At 40.8% G+C, this 19,440-nt stretch overlaps 1 protein-coding gene across 2 annotated transcripts in view; it reads left to right on the forward strand.

Annotated features, from left to right (window-relative positions):
- FRMD4B (FERM domain containing 4B) overlaps positions 1-19,440 on the forward strand; it is a 159,959-nt gene that overhangs the window by 48,865 nt on the left and 91,654 nt on the right. For both annotated transcript variants that reach the window (XM_036738724.1, XM_036738725.1), the window contains exon 5: positions 1,344-1,428. In XM_036738724.1, the coding sequence (XP_036594619.1) occupies positions 1,344-1,428 (85 nt within the window). The remainder of the gene's footprint in view (positions 1-1,343; positions 1,429-19,440) is intronic.

Below are 19,440 nucleotides of genomic sequence, written 5' to 3' on the forward strand. Positions count from 1 at the left end.
TAAATGTATTCGTCATCTGCTCCATTAAAATGAAAATCCCTCGCAAGTTGAGGTAGTTTCATTCTTTGTTCTTGTATCCCCAGCATGATACCTAGCACATGACATAGTAGGGACTTCATAAATATATGCTGATCAGTTAATATATGTCAGGTACCATGCTAAGCACTTGGGATCCAAAGGCAAAAATGAAAGTCTACTGTTTTCTTATGGACAAACTCTCCAACCTTCTTTTAAGTGTTTCCCCTCTGTAAAGAAATTCACTGGGCAGTTCATGGCCAGTATCACACCACCGTAATGCCCAGCCAAAGAGGGGCTGTGGCTGCCACTTGAGCCCTGGTTTCTCATGACTCAAACCAATTTGAGAGTGAAGCACTCTTCCCAGACCCCCAAATGAGCCCTGCCACTCAATCATCAAATGTATTATTTATAAGGCCAGGCACAAACACTTGAAGACCACTTGGGAACCTAAGCTTTCCCACTCAGCCTCCATAAAGAACCTGCCTCCACCAACCAGCTTTATCATCCCAGGATGACAAAAATAGGCAGTCCCCAAGGCCTCAGTCCTACACAGAAGGAAATGCCAGAGCAAACAGAGACCTGTTCAGTGTAATCTCACAGATTGCGCTATCAAAAGCAGGGCAGAGAGAGTGGGAGACCAGAAATACATTAATTTGCATGAGAAAAGACTGGGATTGCATTTATGGGCCAGTCTTGGCTTCTGGCCAAGGGAAAGCCCAGGGTGCCTCTAATGCAGAGGGATTGACTGGGTGAGCCTGGGGCCCTTAAACCCCACCTGGAGTCAGAAAAACAAATTTCCGTGGACTGCCTCAGGGTCTGATTATGCAGTTCTTACTCAGCAAAAGTCTTAAAGAGTAAGAGAGAGGCAGTGTGCTTCGTGTATTGAGAGCTGGTCTCAGAGCCAGGAAAACTTGGGTTTTCTCTAGCACACATTGGCTGTGTGACCCTGGGCAAATCGCCTAACCTCTCTGTGTTCTAGACTATAAATGGCAGAGAATGTGCGTTTCCTCGTGGAGAGTTCTTTATCCTAATGAAATCACAAGCACGGCCCTAGAGGGTAAGAAACAACCTAGCATTATGTGGGTTCATGTCAAGTCCCTTACAGAAATGAATGTTGTAAAATAAATGGTACCGGGCAGCAAATACATTTCATGTTAGAGCCCTTTTCCAATTTTTTTTAATAATAATAATCAGGAAAAGAAAGGCAGTGACTCCTTTGCTGGGGTTTGGGGTGGGGTAGAGTGTAATAAATAAGAAAATGATGTGACGCCCGTGGGAGAAGGAAGTTTAATTTAAGAAAGTGAACTTACTTTGTTCCCATTCAGGTTTTACATTGAGAGCATATCGTTTCTGAAGGACAAAACAACAGTGGAGCTCTTTTTTCTGAATGCAAAGTCCTGCGTGCATAAGGTAAAGTACTCTGCTTGTTAATTTCACTGTGTTCATTAATTTCATTATGTAAATCCTGTGAACTTTAAATATGGTGGGAGGGGGTGGAATTCCTGCTTATTATTCATCTTCCAAAGAAAACCAGGTTGAGTCTCGTGGTCTTTCTTCTTAAGATATATCATTTGCATTAATATGAGATCGCTCAGAGGTTGAGTGGAAAATAGGACCATCTGGAGTGGAATAACAGAACATGGCCAATGACCACTATTGTAAAATAGAGCCTCTACCCGGTGCTGTGAATAGCCAGTGAAGTCCCAATGACATATTAGTCAGGCTTAAGAGAATAATTATTACTCATTGAAACTCTGGCTGGAAGGCTTCTTCCTAGGGTAAGTCTTCCCTTCTTTCCGGCAGTTTAGAACACCTCTGGTTTCTATTCAAACTTTGTCCTTAGAAATTTGCAAGCACCTAGCCTTAATCTCGTAGGTGTCAGTATGGCTTTCATTCTATAGGCATCAGAGAGATCATCATTTTTCCCTTCCCTTTTGCAAGAAAGACAAATTTTCTTTGACATCAGGAGCCTGATTATTAGTCTTTCTAATAGGAATTCTCCCTGTTCAGCCTGAGGGATTGATTGGTACCTGAAAATCTGAGTTTATATATTGGGGCCAACACAGCTAACAAACTACAATTGACAATTATATGGTATTTGGGCACCTATACAGGAGAATACAACTGCCTATTGTAATATTTCCTTCCTGTACCTGGCTGGGTCCCAATGAAAATATCTCCCATTCTCTCTTTCCTTCTTTGTTAAGTAATTTAAGGGTGGGGTGGGGGAGGAGTGAAAAAGGAAAGGGAGTCAAAGGGGCATTTTCTCTTCTGACATTTCTCTTATTGTTGGGCATCTTAAGCCTATTTTTGGAAGGGAGACAAAAGGGATGTTTTTGTAAATTCCACTTCCATATTAGAGAATCAAAGTTCTCTAGGGCTCCAGCACTACTGGTTAAGGTTTCTTGACTATGGGAGAGCTGGCATTTGGGGGAAAGTGAAATTGTAAGCAAGTAGAATGGTTAAAAGTATAACGCCGGATTTAGTATACAGTAATCACTTTATAAATGTTTGTTGGTTGAATGAATGTATTCCTTGCACCTGGATACAAAACTGCTTGGGGGAGAATGGAATAAACATGTAAATAGTACCTACTATGTGCCAGGCACTGTGCTAAGCCCTTTACAAATATTATTTTCAAATATTATTTTATTTGATCCTCACAACAACCCTGAAGGGTAGGTGCTGCTATGATCCCTATTTTACAGTTAAGGAAACTGAGGCAAATGGATTTTTAAGTGACTTGCCCAGGGTCACACAGCTAGTAAGTGTCTGAGGCTGAATTTGAATTCATGTTTTCCTGACTCCAGTCCAGTGCTTTCTCCTCTTTGATACCTAGCTGCTCTGGGCTATAAATGAATAAATGGAGAATGAAGGAATGTATAAAGTGCTGCCTAAGAGATATTCTAATAGATGGCACAGCCCATCCCAAGAGAAGTCAGAGAATGGAAGGTTTTTGAAGGCAAGAACTGTTTCAGTTTTGTCTCCCTATTTCCATCACCTAGAGAGTGCCTGGCACAGTCAGGACTTCATAAATGGCTTTTGGTTGATTGGTGATAACTGGGTAAAATAATGCTTGTAAGAGCTTCATTTCTGTTTCCCTTTTTCAAAAAGAAGTCATTTTAAGCATACTCCATGCAAGGAATATGTCTCTGGAATTTCAACTACCAGAGTAAACAAGTTTTATGAGAGCAAATTCCTACACTTGACAACACATGTGGGTGTCTTATGGACTCGTGGGTGGCTGGCTGGACTCACACATGAGTCAACAACTGCCATGGCTATTCCGAGTTGGAGCTTGTTGACAGGTGATGATCCAGCTTTATGCCATTGTTCTAGGCCCTGAACCATACACAGGCTCCTAGGGAAGAGGGCATTCTTCCACTGTACTTCTCCTCTCCTTCACTCTCACTAATCAAACAACAAGCATTTATTGAGTCCCTACTATGTGCCAGGCACTTGCTAGGAGCTGGAAGTACAAAGATAAAGGTGGAAAAATCCCTGCCTTCTGGGAGCTACCATTCTAAAGAAGGAGATACCGTGTCAATCTGCAGATATTTACCCAACACATCCAAAGTTAGCTTGGGGGCTGAGGCACCATGAGCTGGGGGGAGGGGGGAGACAAGAAAGGTCTCAAGCAGAAGGGGCCCCTTGAGGTGAGTCTTAAAAGGAAACCAGTGTCCTTGATAAGAAAGCCCTTCCCTTTCACTTAGGGCCAAGGCATAAAGACAAGAAAAGAACTCAGAGTTCTCTTCAAATTCCTTCACGTCAATTTATTGAATCACTTATTACATGTTGTTTCCCTAACACCCCCTCCCCCAACATTCATATATATATGAATATACATACATACATATGTATGTATTACATATAAGCTCTTTGATAAGAGGGACTGGTTATTTTTTGTTCGGGTTTCTTTGTATCTTTCTCATCTAGCACAGTACCTGGCACATAGTAGATGCTTATTAAATGTTTGTTGAATTAAATTATCTCCTCTAGCCTGCCAGAGCTTTAGCTTGGTATTTAAAGCCCTTCCCAATGCAGCCCCAACCTAATTTTCAAGATATATTTCTCATTACTCCCTATCACATCTTCCAACCTAGCCCAACTGGCCTACTTATACTCACCCAGACTTGGTATTCCACCTCCTTTCACCTCCCATGTAGGTGACTTTACACCAGCTGGCCCTCATTCCTAGAATGTTCTGCCTCCTGGCTTCCATCTCGTAAGAATCTCCAGTTTTCTTCAAGGCTTGGTTCATGTGCCATATCTTTTCTGATACTTCCTCCTGTTATCTCTCTGTCTCTGTCTCTCAGTCTGTCTCCCTCTCTGTCTATCTCTTTGTCTCTCTCTGTGTCTCTGTTTCTCTCTGTCTCAATCTATGTCTCCCATATGTCTCTTTCTATCTCTCTGTCTTTATCTCCCTACGTCTCTACCTCTCTATGGCTTCTTATATCTCCCAGTCTCTCTCTCTCTGTGTCTCTTCGTTTCTCTGCCTGTCTCTCACTCTCTTCAATACACTTCCATGTCTACATGCTCTGTGTTTCAGTAGAAGTATTCCCTTAGGACAGCAAAAACACTTTGCAAGCCTCACTATAGGAGGAGGCATTTGGGCTGCACTTTCATTGGTAAATGGAACTTCCAGATATCATGAAGCTACAGAGCTGGCCCAGGAAGCCCTGGGTTCCAGTCCTGCCTCTGACACATACTGAATGTGCAACACTGAGCAAGTCACTTAACCACAGAGATGCCAGCCAGAGTTGGTGGAGGGAGTTTCCTCTTCCAGGAGCTCCTTATGCCACTGAAATCATAGGTTCAGGCTATAAAGCACTAAATAAATTGAGTGTTTAATATACAGATGTGTGTGTGTGTGTGTGTGTGTGTATGTATGTGAATGTAAACATGGCTACCTTGGGCACTGTCCTTAAAAATGGAGGAAGTAGCCAATTAGAGAATGGACCACAGGGGCATAGTGAGCTTTCTTCATAAGAATATTGCTATGGCATGATGGAGAAAATCCAAAGAGCTAGGTTTTGATCTCAAGTTTTTCTGAAACCAAGGGCTGCTCTCTATCCATTGTAGTCATGCTACCTGTCTTTATCATCATCTTCCTCCTCTTCCATCATCACATTTTCCACATAATAGGTGATTAATAAAGTTTGTTGGATTCATTTGGATTGAATCATTGTTCAATTGGTCTTCAGTCATGTCTGACTCTTGGTGACCCTATTTGGGGTTTTCTTAACAAAGATTTCCTTCTCCAGCTCATTTTACAGATGAGAAAACTGAGGCAAACAAGGTTAAGTGGCTTGCCCAAGTTCACACAACTAGTGAGTGTCTGAGGCTGAATTTGAACTCAGGAAGAGGAGTCTTCCAAATTCCAACCCCAGTACTCTATCTGCTTCACCACTTAACTAGATTGAATAGAAAACCATTCATTAGAATCACAGGATGATAGATTTAGAGATGACAGGGACCTTAGAAGGAATCTAGTACAACTCCCTCATTTTACATATGAGGAAACTGAGGCCAGGAGAGAGGAATTGCCTTGTTCAAGGTTAGACAGGTAGTCGATGCTAGACGTGGGTTTCCCATTCACATGTTTATTTAGTAAGGAATGTGGGTAGTAAGATTGGATGGGCTAGGTAGCAGGAGTGTAAGAAAAACAAGCCATCCTCCACCACATCAGCATGCCAGTGACCTTGATAATGCCATTATTCACGCTACTTAGGGAATAAATTGCAAATGCCATACAGACAGCCTGAAGTCCATGTTTTACCTATCCCTGAATTATGGGAGGGCTTTGGGAGTTCAAACCAGAGCTTGAGATGTAATGCTCATTTTCTTTGGCAGCGGGGGAAATGAAGGGGTCAGTGTTCATCTTTGGAGAGGAAAAGAGAAAGGGTTTCTCTAGTGAATTCTTTGACTAATAATAAAATGGGACATACAGGAATATCTGAATTTACCATGAAACTGGACATTTAAAAATTGCAAAATATCTCTTTAGCTGAAAATTGTCACAGTACAGTTTATAACACAGACCCAGTGCAACTCTAAAGACTTTCTGCCTTGCTTGTATTAAAATGATAGGGTAATTCCTTCTTCCAAGAGGTGAAGCCATAGGCCTTAGGAGGAAAAACATTTCATGACTGTTCCAAGACTAAAATAATTCAATTTAGTTCTTTAGTGTAGAGAGACTGCATCGGATGTGTTGGGTATCAGTAGCTGGCCTCTGAGTCAGACAGACCTGGGTTCAAATGCTACAAGTCACAACTTCTCAAATGATCAGACTATTCTCTTAAGACTATATATAAGTAGGGGGCCATCTTGATCTGACTTGCCACTGGACTCTGATGGCTGGAGGAGAGAGTGAGGCTAATGACTTGGCATAGCCCTGCCTCACTTAAATCCAAGTCAAGACATCACCTTCCTGGTGTTGTTGGTCCTCTTCAAGAACAAAAGATGAACAAGACTGTAAGTTGAAGAATAGCTCTTAGTCTGCATCAAGAGGGGGACTTTCCTCACCAAGAGTTCGTTCTATCAATTAAATAAGAAACAACAAAATTCACCAGTGCAGTACAGTGAAATTTGGAGTCAGAGGATTTGGGTTTTATTTCTAGCTCTCCCTCTCACTGCCTGTGAGACTTTGGCCAATTCTCTTCATCTCTCTCAGCCTCAGTTTCCTCATCTGTAAAATGAGGCAGTTGACCTACAAGATCCCTAAGGCCCCTTCCGGTTCTAAATCTATGATACTGTGAACTTTCATCTTGTATGCAAGCCACCATCTGCGCTAGGTGTTGGGGACACAAAAATAAGACATTCCCTGTCCTCGGTGAGTTTATGTTCTATTGGGAATACACACATTGATAAGAATCATGAAAGATAATTTGAGTAGGGTGAAAGCAACAGTAATGGAGAGGATCCAGGAAGCTGTCAAGGAGGACATGGTACTTGAACTGGGCTTTGGAGGATGATGAGAATTCTGAGAGACAAAGAACAAGAGAGAATACATTACGGGAATGAAAAATAGATTGTGAAAATGAGAGAGAGACAGAGAGAGAGAGGAAGGAAGGAAGGAAGGAGGCGGGAGGGTAGAAGTGGGGAGCAAGGAAAGATTAAAGGAGCAAGGAGGAAATTACCATTCAAATCTACATAACTAAAGAAGCGATAGAGACAATTTTGATTATGTAAATTTAAAAAGCTTTTGCACAAAAAAAAATCTAAAGTAGTTAAAATTAGAAGAGAAAGAGGTAAATGAGGGAAAAAATCTTTGCAATAAGTTTCTCTAAGAAAAAGTGATTGAAATCAATAAGTCTAAGAACCATTTCCTAAAAGAGAAATGTCAAAGGGTATGAATGGCTAATTTTCAAAGATAGATGTCCATCCTATCAACACTGAAGAAAAAAAAAATGCTGCAAAGCAACTTTGAGGTCCCACCTTCTGCCTTTCCAATTGCCAAAGAGGACAAAAGAAGAAAACAACAAATGTTGGAGGAGCTTCAGGGAAACTGGCACGTTAGTACTCTATTAGTAGAACTGGGGATAGGAGAACTGGCTATATAAGGGGAATGGGAAGGGAGTAAGCATTTCTATAGACCCTACTGTGTGCTAAACACCGTGCTAAGTGCTTGCAAATATTGATCCTCACAACAACCCTGAGAAGTAGGTGCTGTTAAAATCTTTATTTTACAATTGAGGAAACTGAGGCAAACAAGTTAATGTACTTCACCAAAGGAGCTATTAGGTGTCCGTGGTTGGATTTGAACTGGATCTTCTTGACTGGAGACCCACTGCTCTATCTACTATCCACCTACCTGCCTCAATGCTAACATTATAGAGAAACACAACTTTAAAAGACTTTAGAATTCTGATTAGCTCAGTGATAAACCATGAATCCAAAAGAAAGATGAAACAGCCATGAACCTCTCGTCAGAGAGGTGATTAATTTGAAGCCAGTAAAAGACACAGATTTTCAGGCAATGTATCATTTTTGCCACACTATGCATCCGTTTATTAAAAGTTTTATTTTTCATTTTCATTTGTTTTTAAAATTTGCTCAATGGGAAGAGGGGTGTGTTTCAGCAATCCGGCTAGCAGCTGCTGTGGGGGGTAGGGGGGTATAAAACCAACAACAACCAGCTCACAGAACACTGCAAAAGCCCAGGTTCTTTTGATCTGTTTTACTGAGGAAAGCAATGTTAAGGGATTGACAAATTTGCTTTAATCCAGCATACAAATACCATTCACTTAGATCAGGGAAAAAGCCAGCACCCAGAACTTTGGAGCAAATACAAACAAATTACAAACATTGACAGACAGGCCAAATACAATTCATAGTTACCAACATCTCAGTTCAGCCCGGGAGCTCATTAACAAGGGCTGGCCCAGAGTCACACACACCACCATGACTGTGGGTCAGAGCCCCGGAAAAAGAGAAAGCCAACCCCTGGTTTTATATCTTTTTCAGGGTCAAGGGTGAGTCACACATGCGACTCACCCACGTGACCTAAAATCGTCACAAAGATGCAACTTAAACCCACGTGGTCTAAAAGCCTCTGATGTCACAAACATGTCACTCAAACCCATGTAAACTAGGCTTTCCCTTGAGGCAAGGAGGTCATCAAGGACTCCTAATTTAATTAAGGAAATAAAAGCCAAACTCTTCAAGGGCACTTGGTTGAACTAAGTGCTAAGAGCCCATTTTGATTGCCAACACAGGGTGTAGTAGGAGAGACAGATTAATAAGAGAAAAAAAAAACCCTATATGATGGATGGTTCTCTTAGAGGGGAGGCATACCAGGGAGAAATCTAGGTGATATAAAAATAATATGAAATTTTTTTTTAAAAAGAATTTATGGATATGGGATATTTAACATCACTTTGGGGGAAGAGGCAGTAATTGGCTTTGACTGTAATGTGGGAGACTAATCTGAAGTAAGGCAGAGAAAATACTTTGGTATTAGACTGTGGAGGGCCTTAAATGCAAGGTTGAGATCTCTGTTCATCTCAAATGCAAAAGAGAGCTACTGAAGGTTTTTAACTGGGGAATAAAATGCTCTTTTGTTTGTTGTTGTTGTTCAATCGTGTCCAACTCTTCATGACCCCATTTGGGGTTTTCTTGGCAAAGAGATAAGAATGGTTTGCTATTTCCTTCTCCAGCTCATTTTAGAGATGAGGGAGTTAAGTGACTTGCCCAGGGTCACAGAGCTAATGAGAGTCTCAGGCCACATTTGAACTCTGGTCTATCCTGATTCCAGGCCAGGCACTTTATCCACTTTGCCACCTAGCTGCCCCGAAAATGCTCATACTTATGACTTCTTTTGGAAGCTGGCTAGAAGATGCATTAGAAAGGGTACCACTGGAAGCCTAGAAACCAATTAGAAGGTTCTTAAAATAGTCTTGATGTTATTAGGTCCTAACCTAGGGAAGTGGTCTAGTGAGTAGTAAGGATCCTTGTGTATAAGGATGGCACTCCATTGATGGATTGATCCCACCCACTTAAAAGTAATTACCTTTTTCAAGTAAGAACATTTCTTGGCTAAATCAATCAATCAGAGTGGACCGGGCTTGTACACCTCCTTCAATCAATCAGTCATTTGTAAGAGTCTTGATTACAGCCCCGAGCAATTTGTATGAGAGAAAGACTACCTGGAAACCAGATAAAGATTCCTAAAGTTGAAAAGCTGAAGGGACTGGGTTTTACCCAGAGGTGAGTAAAGAATCAGCAGCCCCAGGCAGCCAGCAAAAGGATAAACAGAAAATAAGACTGAGCTGTGGCCCAGGAGAGAGAGCTTAAGGAGGGCTATTAATTACAGGCTGATGCCACCAGTGTACCTGTATACTCAAGGACCAAGGACAATTCTAAGAGAAACTGGGCTTTTTTGCCAGCCTCCTCTCCTGGTGTGTACCTAGCCACTAAGACTAATTTAATCTACTGTTTTGTTGCCCAAATGTTTCCAGTAACCTGTATTTTTAGTAAGCTAGAGGTTAACTCTAAAGATAGTAGATAGATAGAGATAGATAGATAGATAGAATATTGGTGATAATTCCAAAGAAAGGTCATTATCATTAAAGGGAATCAGGAAAGACTTTTTTTGTAGAAATAGGATTTTAACTGGGACATGAAGGAAATGAGGGAAGGTGAATAGTGGAGATGAGATGGGGGGGGGGGGGGCGCGGAATTCCAGGCTTGGGAGACAGCCAGTGAAAACATGAAGTTGAAAGATGAAGTGTCTTGTACAAGGAACAACAAGGAAGCCTATTTCACTGTATTATAGGGTACATGGAGAGGGGTAAGGTATACGAAGACTGGAAAGGTAGAAAGGGGCCAGGTTATAAAGAGCTTTGAATGCCAAACAAAAGAATTTCTATTTGATCCTGGAGGTGAGAGAGAACTACTAGAGTTTATTTAAATGGAGGGTAACATGCCTTAGGAAGATCACTTTGACAGCTGAATGGAGGATTGCTAGAGTGGGGAGAGATTTAGAGCAGGGAGACCCACCCAAGGGCTCTTGGAATAGTCCAGGTGTGAGATGATAAGGGGCCTCTGACAGGGCAGTAGCAGTATCAGAGAAGAGAAGGGAGCATACGTGTGAGATGGTTTGAAGGAAGAAATGACACTTGACAACTGGTTGGATATGAGGGCAGGGGTTGAGAGAAAGTGAGGAGCTGAGGATGACCCTGAAGGTTGTAAATCTGGGTGCCTGAGGGGATGCTGGGGCCCTGAAGATTAATATGGCAGTTAGAAAGGACAAAGGCTTTGGGCTTTGCAACCTCAAAGCAATATGTAAATGTAGTTATAATTGCTACCTGCAATCATAATTTGCCCATTTTATGGTGCATAAGATTTATAAAATCCTTTCCCCACAACCCTCTAAGCATAGATAACATAAGTATTTTCATAGCCAGTTTTACAGGTGAGGAAGACAAGACCCAGAGTTGGCCATGGCCATAAGTGTCAGAGCCTGAATGAGTCTAAAGTCACTTCCAGCATTAACAGACCAGGAAGGGTGCATAGTGCTGGAACATATAACAGTCAAAATCTTTGGTCCATAGGGAAGGGGGAGGGAATAAGCATTTAAATAGTACCTACAATGTGCCAGGCACCATGCGAAGTGCTTTTTAAAAATAGGATTTCATTTTATCATTCCAGGGTAGCTGGGCTTGGGATAGTACCAACAGATTCTACTCTTTGCTTTTCATGTTATTTGAAAAGTAAGTGCAAGAACTAAGTGGAATTCTTATGATCACACATTTGTGGATTGCACATAATGAATGTCTCTCGACTTTCTGTTCTTTTACTTGGTCACTACATTTCCACGTCAAGTACAATATTTAGTAATGGGCTAATTCTTTCTTCCAAACAAAAAAGAAACCAAGAGACACATTTAAATATGGAAAACTAACAGGTGTGGGGAGTGGGGGAGCTGTGTTCAGAGAGAAAAGGTGGGGGAGGGGGGAGGTTTTGTGGGAAAGAGATTTTCTTACTCTTGACAAAGAGCTTAACACCAATTTCTAGTGCAAACATTTCTGAAGACAGCCAATGAGTACCCCAGGATACACTCAACCATCTCAGAGCTCCATAGTCTTATGGCAACCTAGAATTGTGGAATGGTAGAATTAGAAGAAAATGGCTAGTGCGTCTCTTCCCCCACCTCCCCATTTTATAGCTAGCAGAGGACCAAAAAGGACCAAATTAATTTGCCCAAAGTCACACAGATGATAAGCAGCAAAGTTGGGATTTGAACTGAGATCTGTTGAGTCCCTATGACAATGTTTGCTACTGGTTCCCCCTAAATATATACACGCTAAGGTAGATGTCCAGGTTCTTCATTACAGGAAAACACCCTGGTTGAATCCTAGGTGGTTTTCTCTAAGTGAACAGATCCACCTGTACCCTCTTGTACCACTTGATCTTCACGCTACATATTGTTATTCAGTCATGTCAATGTGCAAAGATACTGGAATGGTTTGCCATTTCTTTCTTTCTTTTTTCTTTTTGGTCTTTTTTTTTTGAGGGGGGAAGGCAGGGCAGTTGGAGTTAAGTGATTTACCCAAGGTCACACAGCTATAAGCATGTCAAGTGTCTGAGGCTGGATTTGAACTGAGGTCCTCCTGATTCCAGGGCCAGTACCGTACTCACTGCACCACCTAGCTGCCCCATTTCTTTCTACAGCTCAATTTACAGATGAGGAAACTGAGGCCCAGGGTCACTTAGCTAGTTAAGTAAGTATCTGAGGTAGAATTTGAACTCAAGTCTTCCTGACTCCAGGCCCAGCACTCTGTCCACTCCACCACCTAGCTTCCCCCATTCTACCCCACCAACGAACAATTGAAATTAATTTTTCATGCAAACTTTGTCAGCTTTCCTCTCTGCCAAAAAAAAAAAAAACTTAACTGAAGTTAAAAAGTTAACCCTGACCCTACTATTATTATGTGAGGGAGGGGACAATCAGTCTTTGGGCTGGGCTAGATCTGGCCTCAGGACTAAACCAAAGTACACACTTAGCTCTTTAAAGAAAGCATTATACTCATTTTGTCTTGGGCTGAACTGTTGATCTGGGCTCCTAGGCAGGAACTTTGTTCCGGGTTTGGTGCAAATAGATAGCAAATCAAGATGGGAAAGAGCATGTTTTTATTGTAACCAAGTGTATCTAATTACTCTACCTTTTCTTACCTAATAATCCTAGTTTTCATGTTCTTTGAAATGTTAAGAAAGAAGCAGTAAATGAACATATTGGCAATTCCATTATAGTGGAACAGATTCCTCATTATTCATCTGGTGTGTGTGTGTGTGTGTGTGTGTGTGTGTATGTTTCACACCTTATTACTCCATTTCTTGACCAGAAACTTTGTTTGCAGGGTCTTTCATCGGCCCAAACAGCAAGGCAAGCATGATAGCCTTCCTTCACCACACAAGCTCTTACCTCACTGACATGACAGTGCATGGCAGATTGTCCTTTATGTGCCACTATAGGGAATGAAATCCGTGACATGGCTGTCGGTACTATCTTCCCTCATCACAGTGTGGACATAGCCTTGACTTCTCAAAGGATAGTTCAGTGGAACATAAGCCCAGGTAGGTTTTACTGTGTCAGAAAGGCTTCCAATATGGCGGAACAGATTGGGATTGCTGTCCCAGAGCCAGCCTGACTGAATTTGGAAAGGTTCATCAACAGGGCAGCAAGGTAATGAATTCCTTTGGCCATGGCAAGATGTGGTTTTCTTAAATGTATTAAGTCTAAACCTGTGTCTATGTGGATGAAGTAAAGAGTTCCAGACTGGCTTATTCAGATAATTAAAAGCATTGCAGTTGAGAGGAATTGATTGGTTTACTTTTTATATTAGGTTGCCTACCTACATCAATTAAATTTACTCAGACTCTGAATCCTAGAAATCTGGTCTTAATGGAGTTTTGGCCTTGAAAATGTGTCTTTGTGTGTCATTGAATACAAACTGCAACATAATATACTGACATGGAAGCATATGGAGTATATAAAACTGGGGGTGGAAGTGTCCTGCAAAAAGAAATATTTTTAAAATTGACAATCAACTTTGTCTAAATAATGGCCAGAAAAATCTAAACTCTTAGAAGTCTAGGTTTATTTTATGAATATTACCAAAAAGGGGACTGGATTCTCATAAAGGAACAAAAGCAGTCCTAATTCCTCTACTGTTTGCTAAGTTTAAGACACCTGTAGGCCCTGAAGCTTCATTTTAGTGCAGTTTTGACCCCTCCTTCCCCAAACTGGTAGTGCTGCAGCATCATTTGAGTTAAAATGACTTTCTTCTCCCCCCACCCCCAACAAAATGCTCACTAGCCAAAACATAGGCAATGAAGGGGGAAATGGAGGAGAAATCAAGATCATAACATCTATGGATTTACAGCTGGAAAAAAAAAACCTTGGAGGTTATCTATTGTAAGTTCCTCCATTATGGGAAGCTAGGTGGTAAAATGGATAGAGCCTGGAGTAAGGAAGAGCTGAGTTCAAATCCGGACCCTGACACTTACTAGTTGTGTGACCCTGGGTAAGCCATAACATCTATTTGGTTCAGTTTCCTTTTCTATAAAATGGGGATAGAAATAGCACCTACCCCCCCGAGTTGTGACGACCAAATAAGCTCATAAAGTGCAGCATACACAGTAAGTACTATATATATGTTGACTATCATTATTAGAGTGTCTGCTCCTTGAAGGCAGGGACTCTCTTTTGACTCTTTGTATCCCTGGTGCTTAGCACAGTGCCTGATGGATAGTGATGCTTAATAAATGCTTATTGATTGATTTGGTCTATGTCAGTGCTTTTCAAATGAACCCCAAAGAAGAGGACTGATTTCTCCCAAGGTCACATTGGTCCTAATTGGCAGAACCACCATTAAAGGCATGGATGATCCTGGTTGATTATTCTCTGAATCACCAAAAGTTTGTGGAAGAGGGTGGGGTGCACATACCACCAAACAGCTGTGCCCTTAGCTAAGTCACTCAACAACTGAAAAAAAAAAGGAGGGGGGAGAGATTAGGCTAGAAAATCTGAGCCCACTTTCAAATTTTAAACATTATATTCTATGTTCTCATTATACAAAGACTAGAAAGATGTTTGGATACCTTCTCCCCAAGCAGTTATATATAATGATCTGTGGGCTGCTTTTTGTTATACAAAAAAAGAAAACAAAACAAAAACAAAAAAAATATGCTGATATGTCGATGGACATGAATTTGCCTTCTCTCTGTTTCACCAGGCCCAACTGAAAAGACAACATAGTTCTCTGGCCAGCAAATTCTGTTCAGCTAGAAATCATTCATGGCTATTGCACTGGAGATAATTCCGTGCCATTTAGCAATGAGAAATTGGACTATGTTTCAGACTAAAATGCAGTCAGTAAACCTAGACCTTGGCTAACTTGACAAAAGTTTTGTGATGCAGTTGTGTTTGTTTTTGTTTTGTGCCTCATCATTTGAAGAAGTTGTATCTTTCTCCTTACTGGATTTCAAGGCCATGGCAATACTTTGAGCCATCAACCACAAGTCCGAATTGGTGGGCGACAAGATCTAGCTGAAAAGATGTGAGCAGGGATTTTTGCTGAAACAACTGGCAGTTAGAAGTCTAGTGTTTGCTAAGTGAAGTCACTGACCCCATGCCAGTTTGCATCTGAAGCTGGGCTACGGGCCAATTGGGGACGAACAAAGAAATCTGATATCCTGCACTTTAGAGAACTCTTAAAGGCTTCCTAATCACCAGCTTACCTTGTCCTGGGGCCTGCCCAGTTTCTTTGCTTTCAAAAGTTGAAGACAGTCTGTCCTGAGCTATGACTTGGCAAATCAAAGGAAATGTTCTATAATAATAATATAGTGATGATGATGATAACAAGAGGCAACTGATGGCATTGTAGGTAGAGGCATGGCCTAGAGTCAGGAAAGACTCATTTCAAATCCAGACTCAGATACACACTAGCTATGGGACACTGGGTAAGTCACTTTACCTGTGTTTCCTCAGTTTCCTGAACTGCAAAATGAGAATGATAATAGTATCTACCTCACAGGGTTGTTGTGGGGATCAAATGAGATTTTTTTTTAAGTGCTTAGCACCGTGCCTATAGTAGGAGCTATAGAAACACATTATTTCTTTTCCTTCTCCCAATACTATAGGGCTTTAAGGTTTGCAAAGTGCTTTACAATTATTATATTTGGTCCTCACAACAACCATCAGACATAGGTGCTAGTATTCCCCCCCATTTTACAGATGAAGAAACTGAAGGTCGTATACAATATTATTACCCAGCACTTTTATTCCAATGTACCTAGGAGCTGTCTCATGTGAGATCTTCATTGGTTCTACCATATACCCCTGGCAAGTACATCAAAGAATGTCAGATTCTCCCTATCTTGGAAATTGAGGCACACAGAAATATAATAATCTACCCGAAGTCGTTGGTAAATAAAGACAATGGTGATGCAGATGCAGACTGGCACTGGTCATGATACAGTCACCCAAAGGCTCACTACTTTGTTGAGTGAGTGGAGGCAATCTACTAGATGTGGAATAGCCCACGGCAAATTTGCTTCCTGAAAGCAAATGGTGTTATTTCACTGTCATCATCTCGAACATTAACGATCTATCCGAGAGAGAGAGAGAACTCTAGAACTAGCCTGTAGTAATAACAATTAACAATAACATCCACATACAGCGTTTTAATGGTTTAGAAGGAGAGAGTGCAGATATTATCCCCCTTTTACAGATGAGGAGTCAGGACTGCAGCACAGGTCCTCCAACCTCCTAATCAACCATTCTTTGGGAGACTTGGTTATATTTGAAGGTGATAGGGAAGGACCCAGTAGAAAGGAAGAAGTTGATGATCAGAGATAGAAGATGCTTAAAGTTACAATCTGCTGAAGAAAAGGAGAGGGGATCAACTTAAAAACATACGTAGAGAAGTCAGCCTTGACAAAAACAGGATCTTCTTCAATGTCCGAGAGTGCTGGAAAGGGGTAGACGGTAAGAGATGATGCCAAGGGGCTTTAAGATGAAGAGATTGGGGGAGGTAGAGCCAAGATGGTAGAGAAAAGCCAGGCAACTTCAAACAGAGAAAAACAAATTATAGACCAGTTTCCCTAATGAATATTGATGCAAAATTTTTAAATAAAATATTAGCAAAGTGATTACAGCAACTTATTATGAGGATAATACACTATGAACAGGTGTGAAATCTATGAGCATAATTGATCATATCAATAACAAAACTAACAGAGATGATATTATTATCTCAATAGAAGCAGAAAAAGCTTTTGACAAAATACAGCACCTAGTCCTATTAAAAACACTAGAGAGCATAGAAATAAATGGAGTTTTCCTTAAAATGATAAGAAGTATCAATCTAAAACCATCAGCAAGCATTATATGTAATGGGGATAAGCTAAAAGCTTTCCCATTAAGATCAGGGGTGAAATAAGGATATCCATTATCACCACTATTATTTAATATTGTACTAGAAATGTTAGCTTTAGCAATAAGAGAAGAAAAAGGAATCGAAGGAATTAGAATAGGCAATGCGGAAACAAAACTATCACTCTTTGCAGATGATATGATGGTATACTTAAAGAATTCTAGAGAATTAACTAAAAAACTACTTGAAATAATTAACAACTTTAGCAAAGTTGCAGGTTATAAAATAAACCCACGGAAATCATTGGCATTTCTATATATTACCAACAAAGCCCAGCAGCAAGAGATAGAGAAACTCAATATAAAATATTTGGGAGTCCATCTGCCAAGACAGACTCAGGAACTATATGAACACAACCACAAAACACTTTTCACACAAATAAAGTCAGATCTAAATAATCAGAAAAATATAACCTGCTCATGGGGAGGCTGAGCTAATATAATAAAAACAACAATTCTACCTAAATTCATTTACTTATTCAGTGCCATACCAATCAAACTACCCAAAATTATTTTTATAGAACTAGAAAAAATAATAACAAAATTTATCTGGAAGAATAAAACATCAAGAATATCAAGGAAATTAATGAAAAAAGAATGCAAAGGAAGGTGGCCACACACATACCAGATCTAAAACTATATTATAAAACTGAAATCATCAAAATTACTTGGTACTGGCTAGGAAATAGAGTGGTGGATCAGTGGCACAAGACACAGTAGTCAATGACGATAGTAATCTATTGTTTGATAAACCCAAAGACTCCAACTTCTGGGATAAGAACTCGCTATTTGACAAAATAATTAGAAAAACTGCTAGAAAAACTGGAATATAGTACAGCAGAAACTAGGCATAGATCAATATATCACTCGGTATACCAAGATAAAGTCAAAATGGGTACATGATTTAGATATAAAGGGTGAAACTATAAGCAAATTAGGAGAGCAAGGAATAATTTACCTGTCAGATCTATGGAGAAGGGAAGAATTTATGACCAAAGAAGTGATGGAGAATATTATGAAATGCAAAATGGATCATTTTGATTACATTAAATTAAAAATGTTTTGCACAAACAAAACCAATGCAACCAAGATTAAAAGGAAAGCAGAAAGATGGGAAACAATTTTTACAGCCAGTGTTTCTGATAAAGGACTCATTCTCAAATATATAGAGAGCTGAGTTGAATTTATAAGAATACAATTCATTCCCCAGTTGATAAATGGCCAAAGGATATGAAAGAGCACTTTTCAGATGGAGAAGTTAAAGCTCTCTGTAGTCATATTTTAAAAAATGCTCTGGGGGCGGAGCCAACATGGTGGCTGGAAAGCAGAGACTTGCCTAGGGCTCTCCCCCAGGACCCTCCAACCACCCATAAAAAATGGCTCTGAACAAATTCTAGAACTGCAGAACCCACAAAATAGCAGAGGGAAGCAGGGATCCAGCCCAGGACAGCCTGGATGGTGACTGGGTAAGGTCTACCACACAGAGCTGGAAGCAGAGCAGAGCCCAGCGTGGGCTGTGCCTGGATCAACCAGACCAGGATCAGGGCAGAACAGGCCATAGCACCCTGAATCAGTGAGCTGTGGCAGTTATCAGACTTCTCAACCCACAAACACCAAAGACAACAGAGAAGGTTAGTGGGAAAAGCTGTGGGGAATGAAAGGAGTGCGTGGTTAGGCCACCACCCCAGGGGTAACAGAGGTGGTGCTGCTACAGAACTACAGCTGCAGTTGCTTCTGGTTCCAGGCCCATCTGGTGGGAGGAAATAAGTGGCGGATCCCAGCGGGAGTGCAGAGCCTGCTCAGATCTGTCTTGGTCCGGGTTGGCGGTTCTTGGTGGAGGAGGAGCACTGGTGTGGCAGGGCTTGCTGTGCAGAAATAGCTCTGAAAACAACAGCGCATCCCCTCAAGCTACTCTACAAGCAGTCATACCCCAACGAAAAACTCAAGGGTCAAGTAGTTGGCTGGGAACATGGCCAGGCAGCAAAAACAGTCTCAGATTCCGACTCAGACTTTGGAATCTTTCTTTGGTGACAAAGAAGACCAAAACATACGACCAGAAGAAGTCAACAAAGTCAAAGAGCCTACATCGAGAGCCACCAAGAAAAACATGAACTGGTCTCAGGCTATGGAAAGCTCAAAAAAGATTTAGAAAAGCAAGTTAGAGAAGTAGAGGAAAAATTGGGAAGAGAAATGAGAGTGATATGAGAAAACCATGAAAAACAAGTCAATGACTTGCTAAAGGAGACCCAAAAAATACTGAAGAAAATAGCACCTTAAAGAATAGACTAACCCAAATGTCAAAAGAGTTCCAAAAAGCCAATGAGGAGAAGAATGCCTTGAAAGGCAGAATTAACCAAATGGAAAAGGAGGTCCAAAAGACCACTGAAGAAAATACTACCTTAAAAATTAGATTGGAGCAAGTGGAAGCTAGTGACTTTATGAGAAATCAAGATATTATAAAACAGAACCAAAGGAATGAAAAA

The sequence above is a fragment of the Trichosurus vulpecula genome, chromosome 9 (assembly GCF_011100635.1).
Source record: "Trichosurus vulpecula isolate mTriVul1 chromosome 9, mTriVul1.pri, whole genome shotgun sequence".
NCBI lineage: Eukaryota > Metazoa > Chordata > Mammalia > Diprotodontia > Phalangeridae > Trichosurus > Trichosurus vulpecula.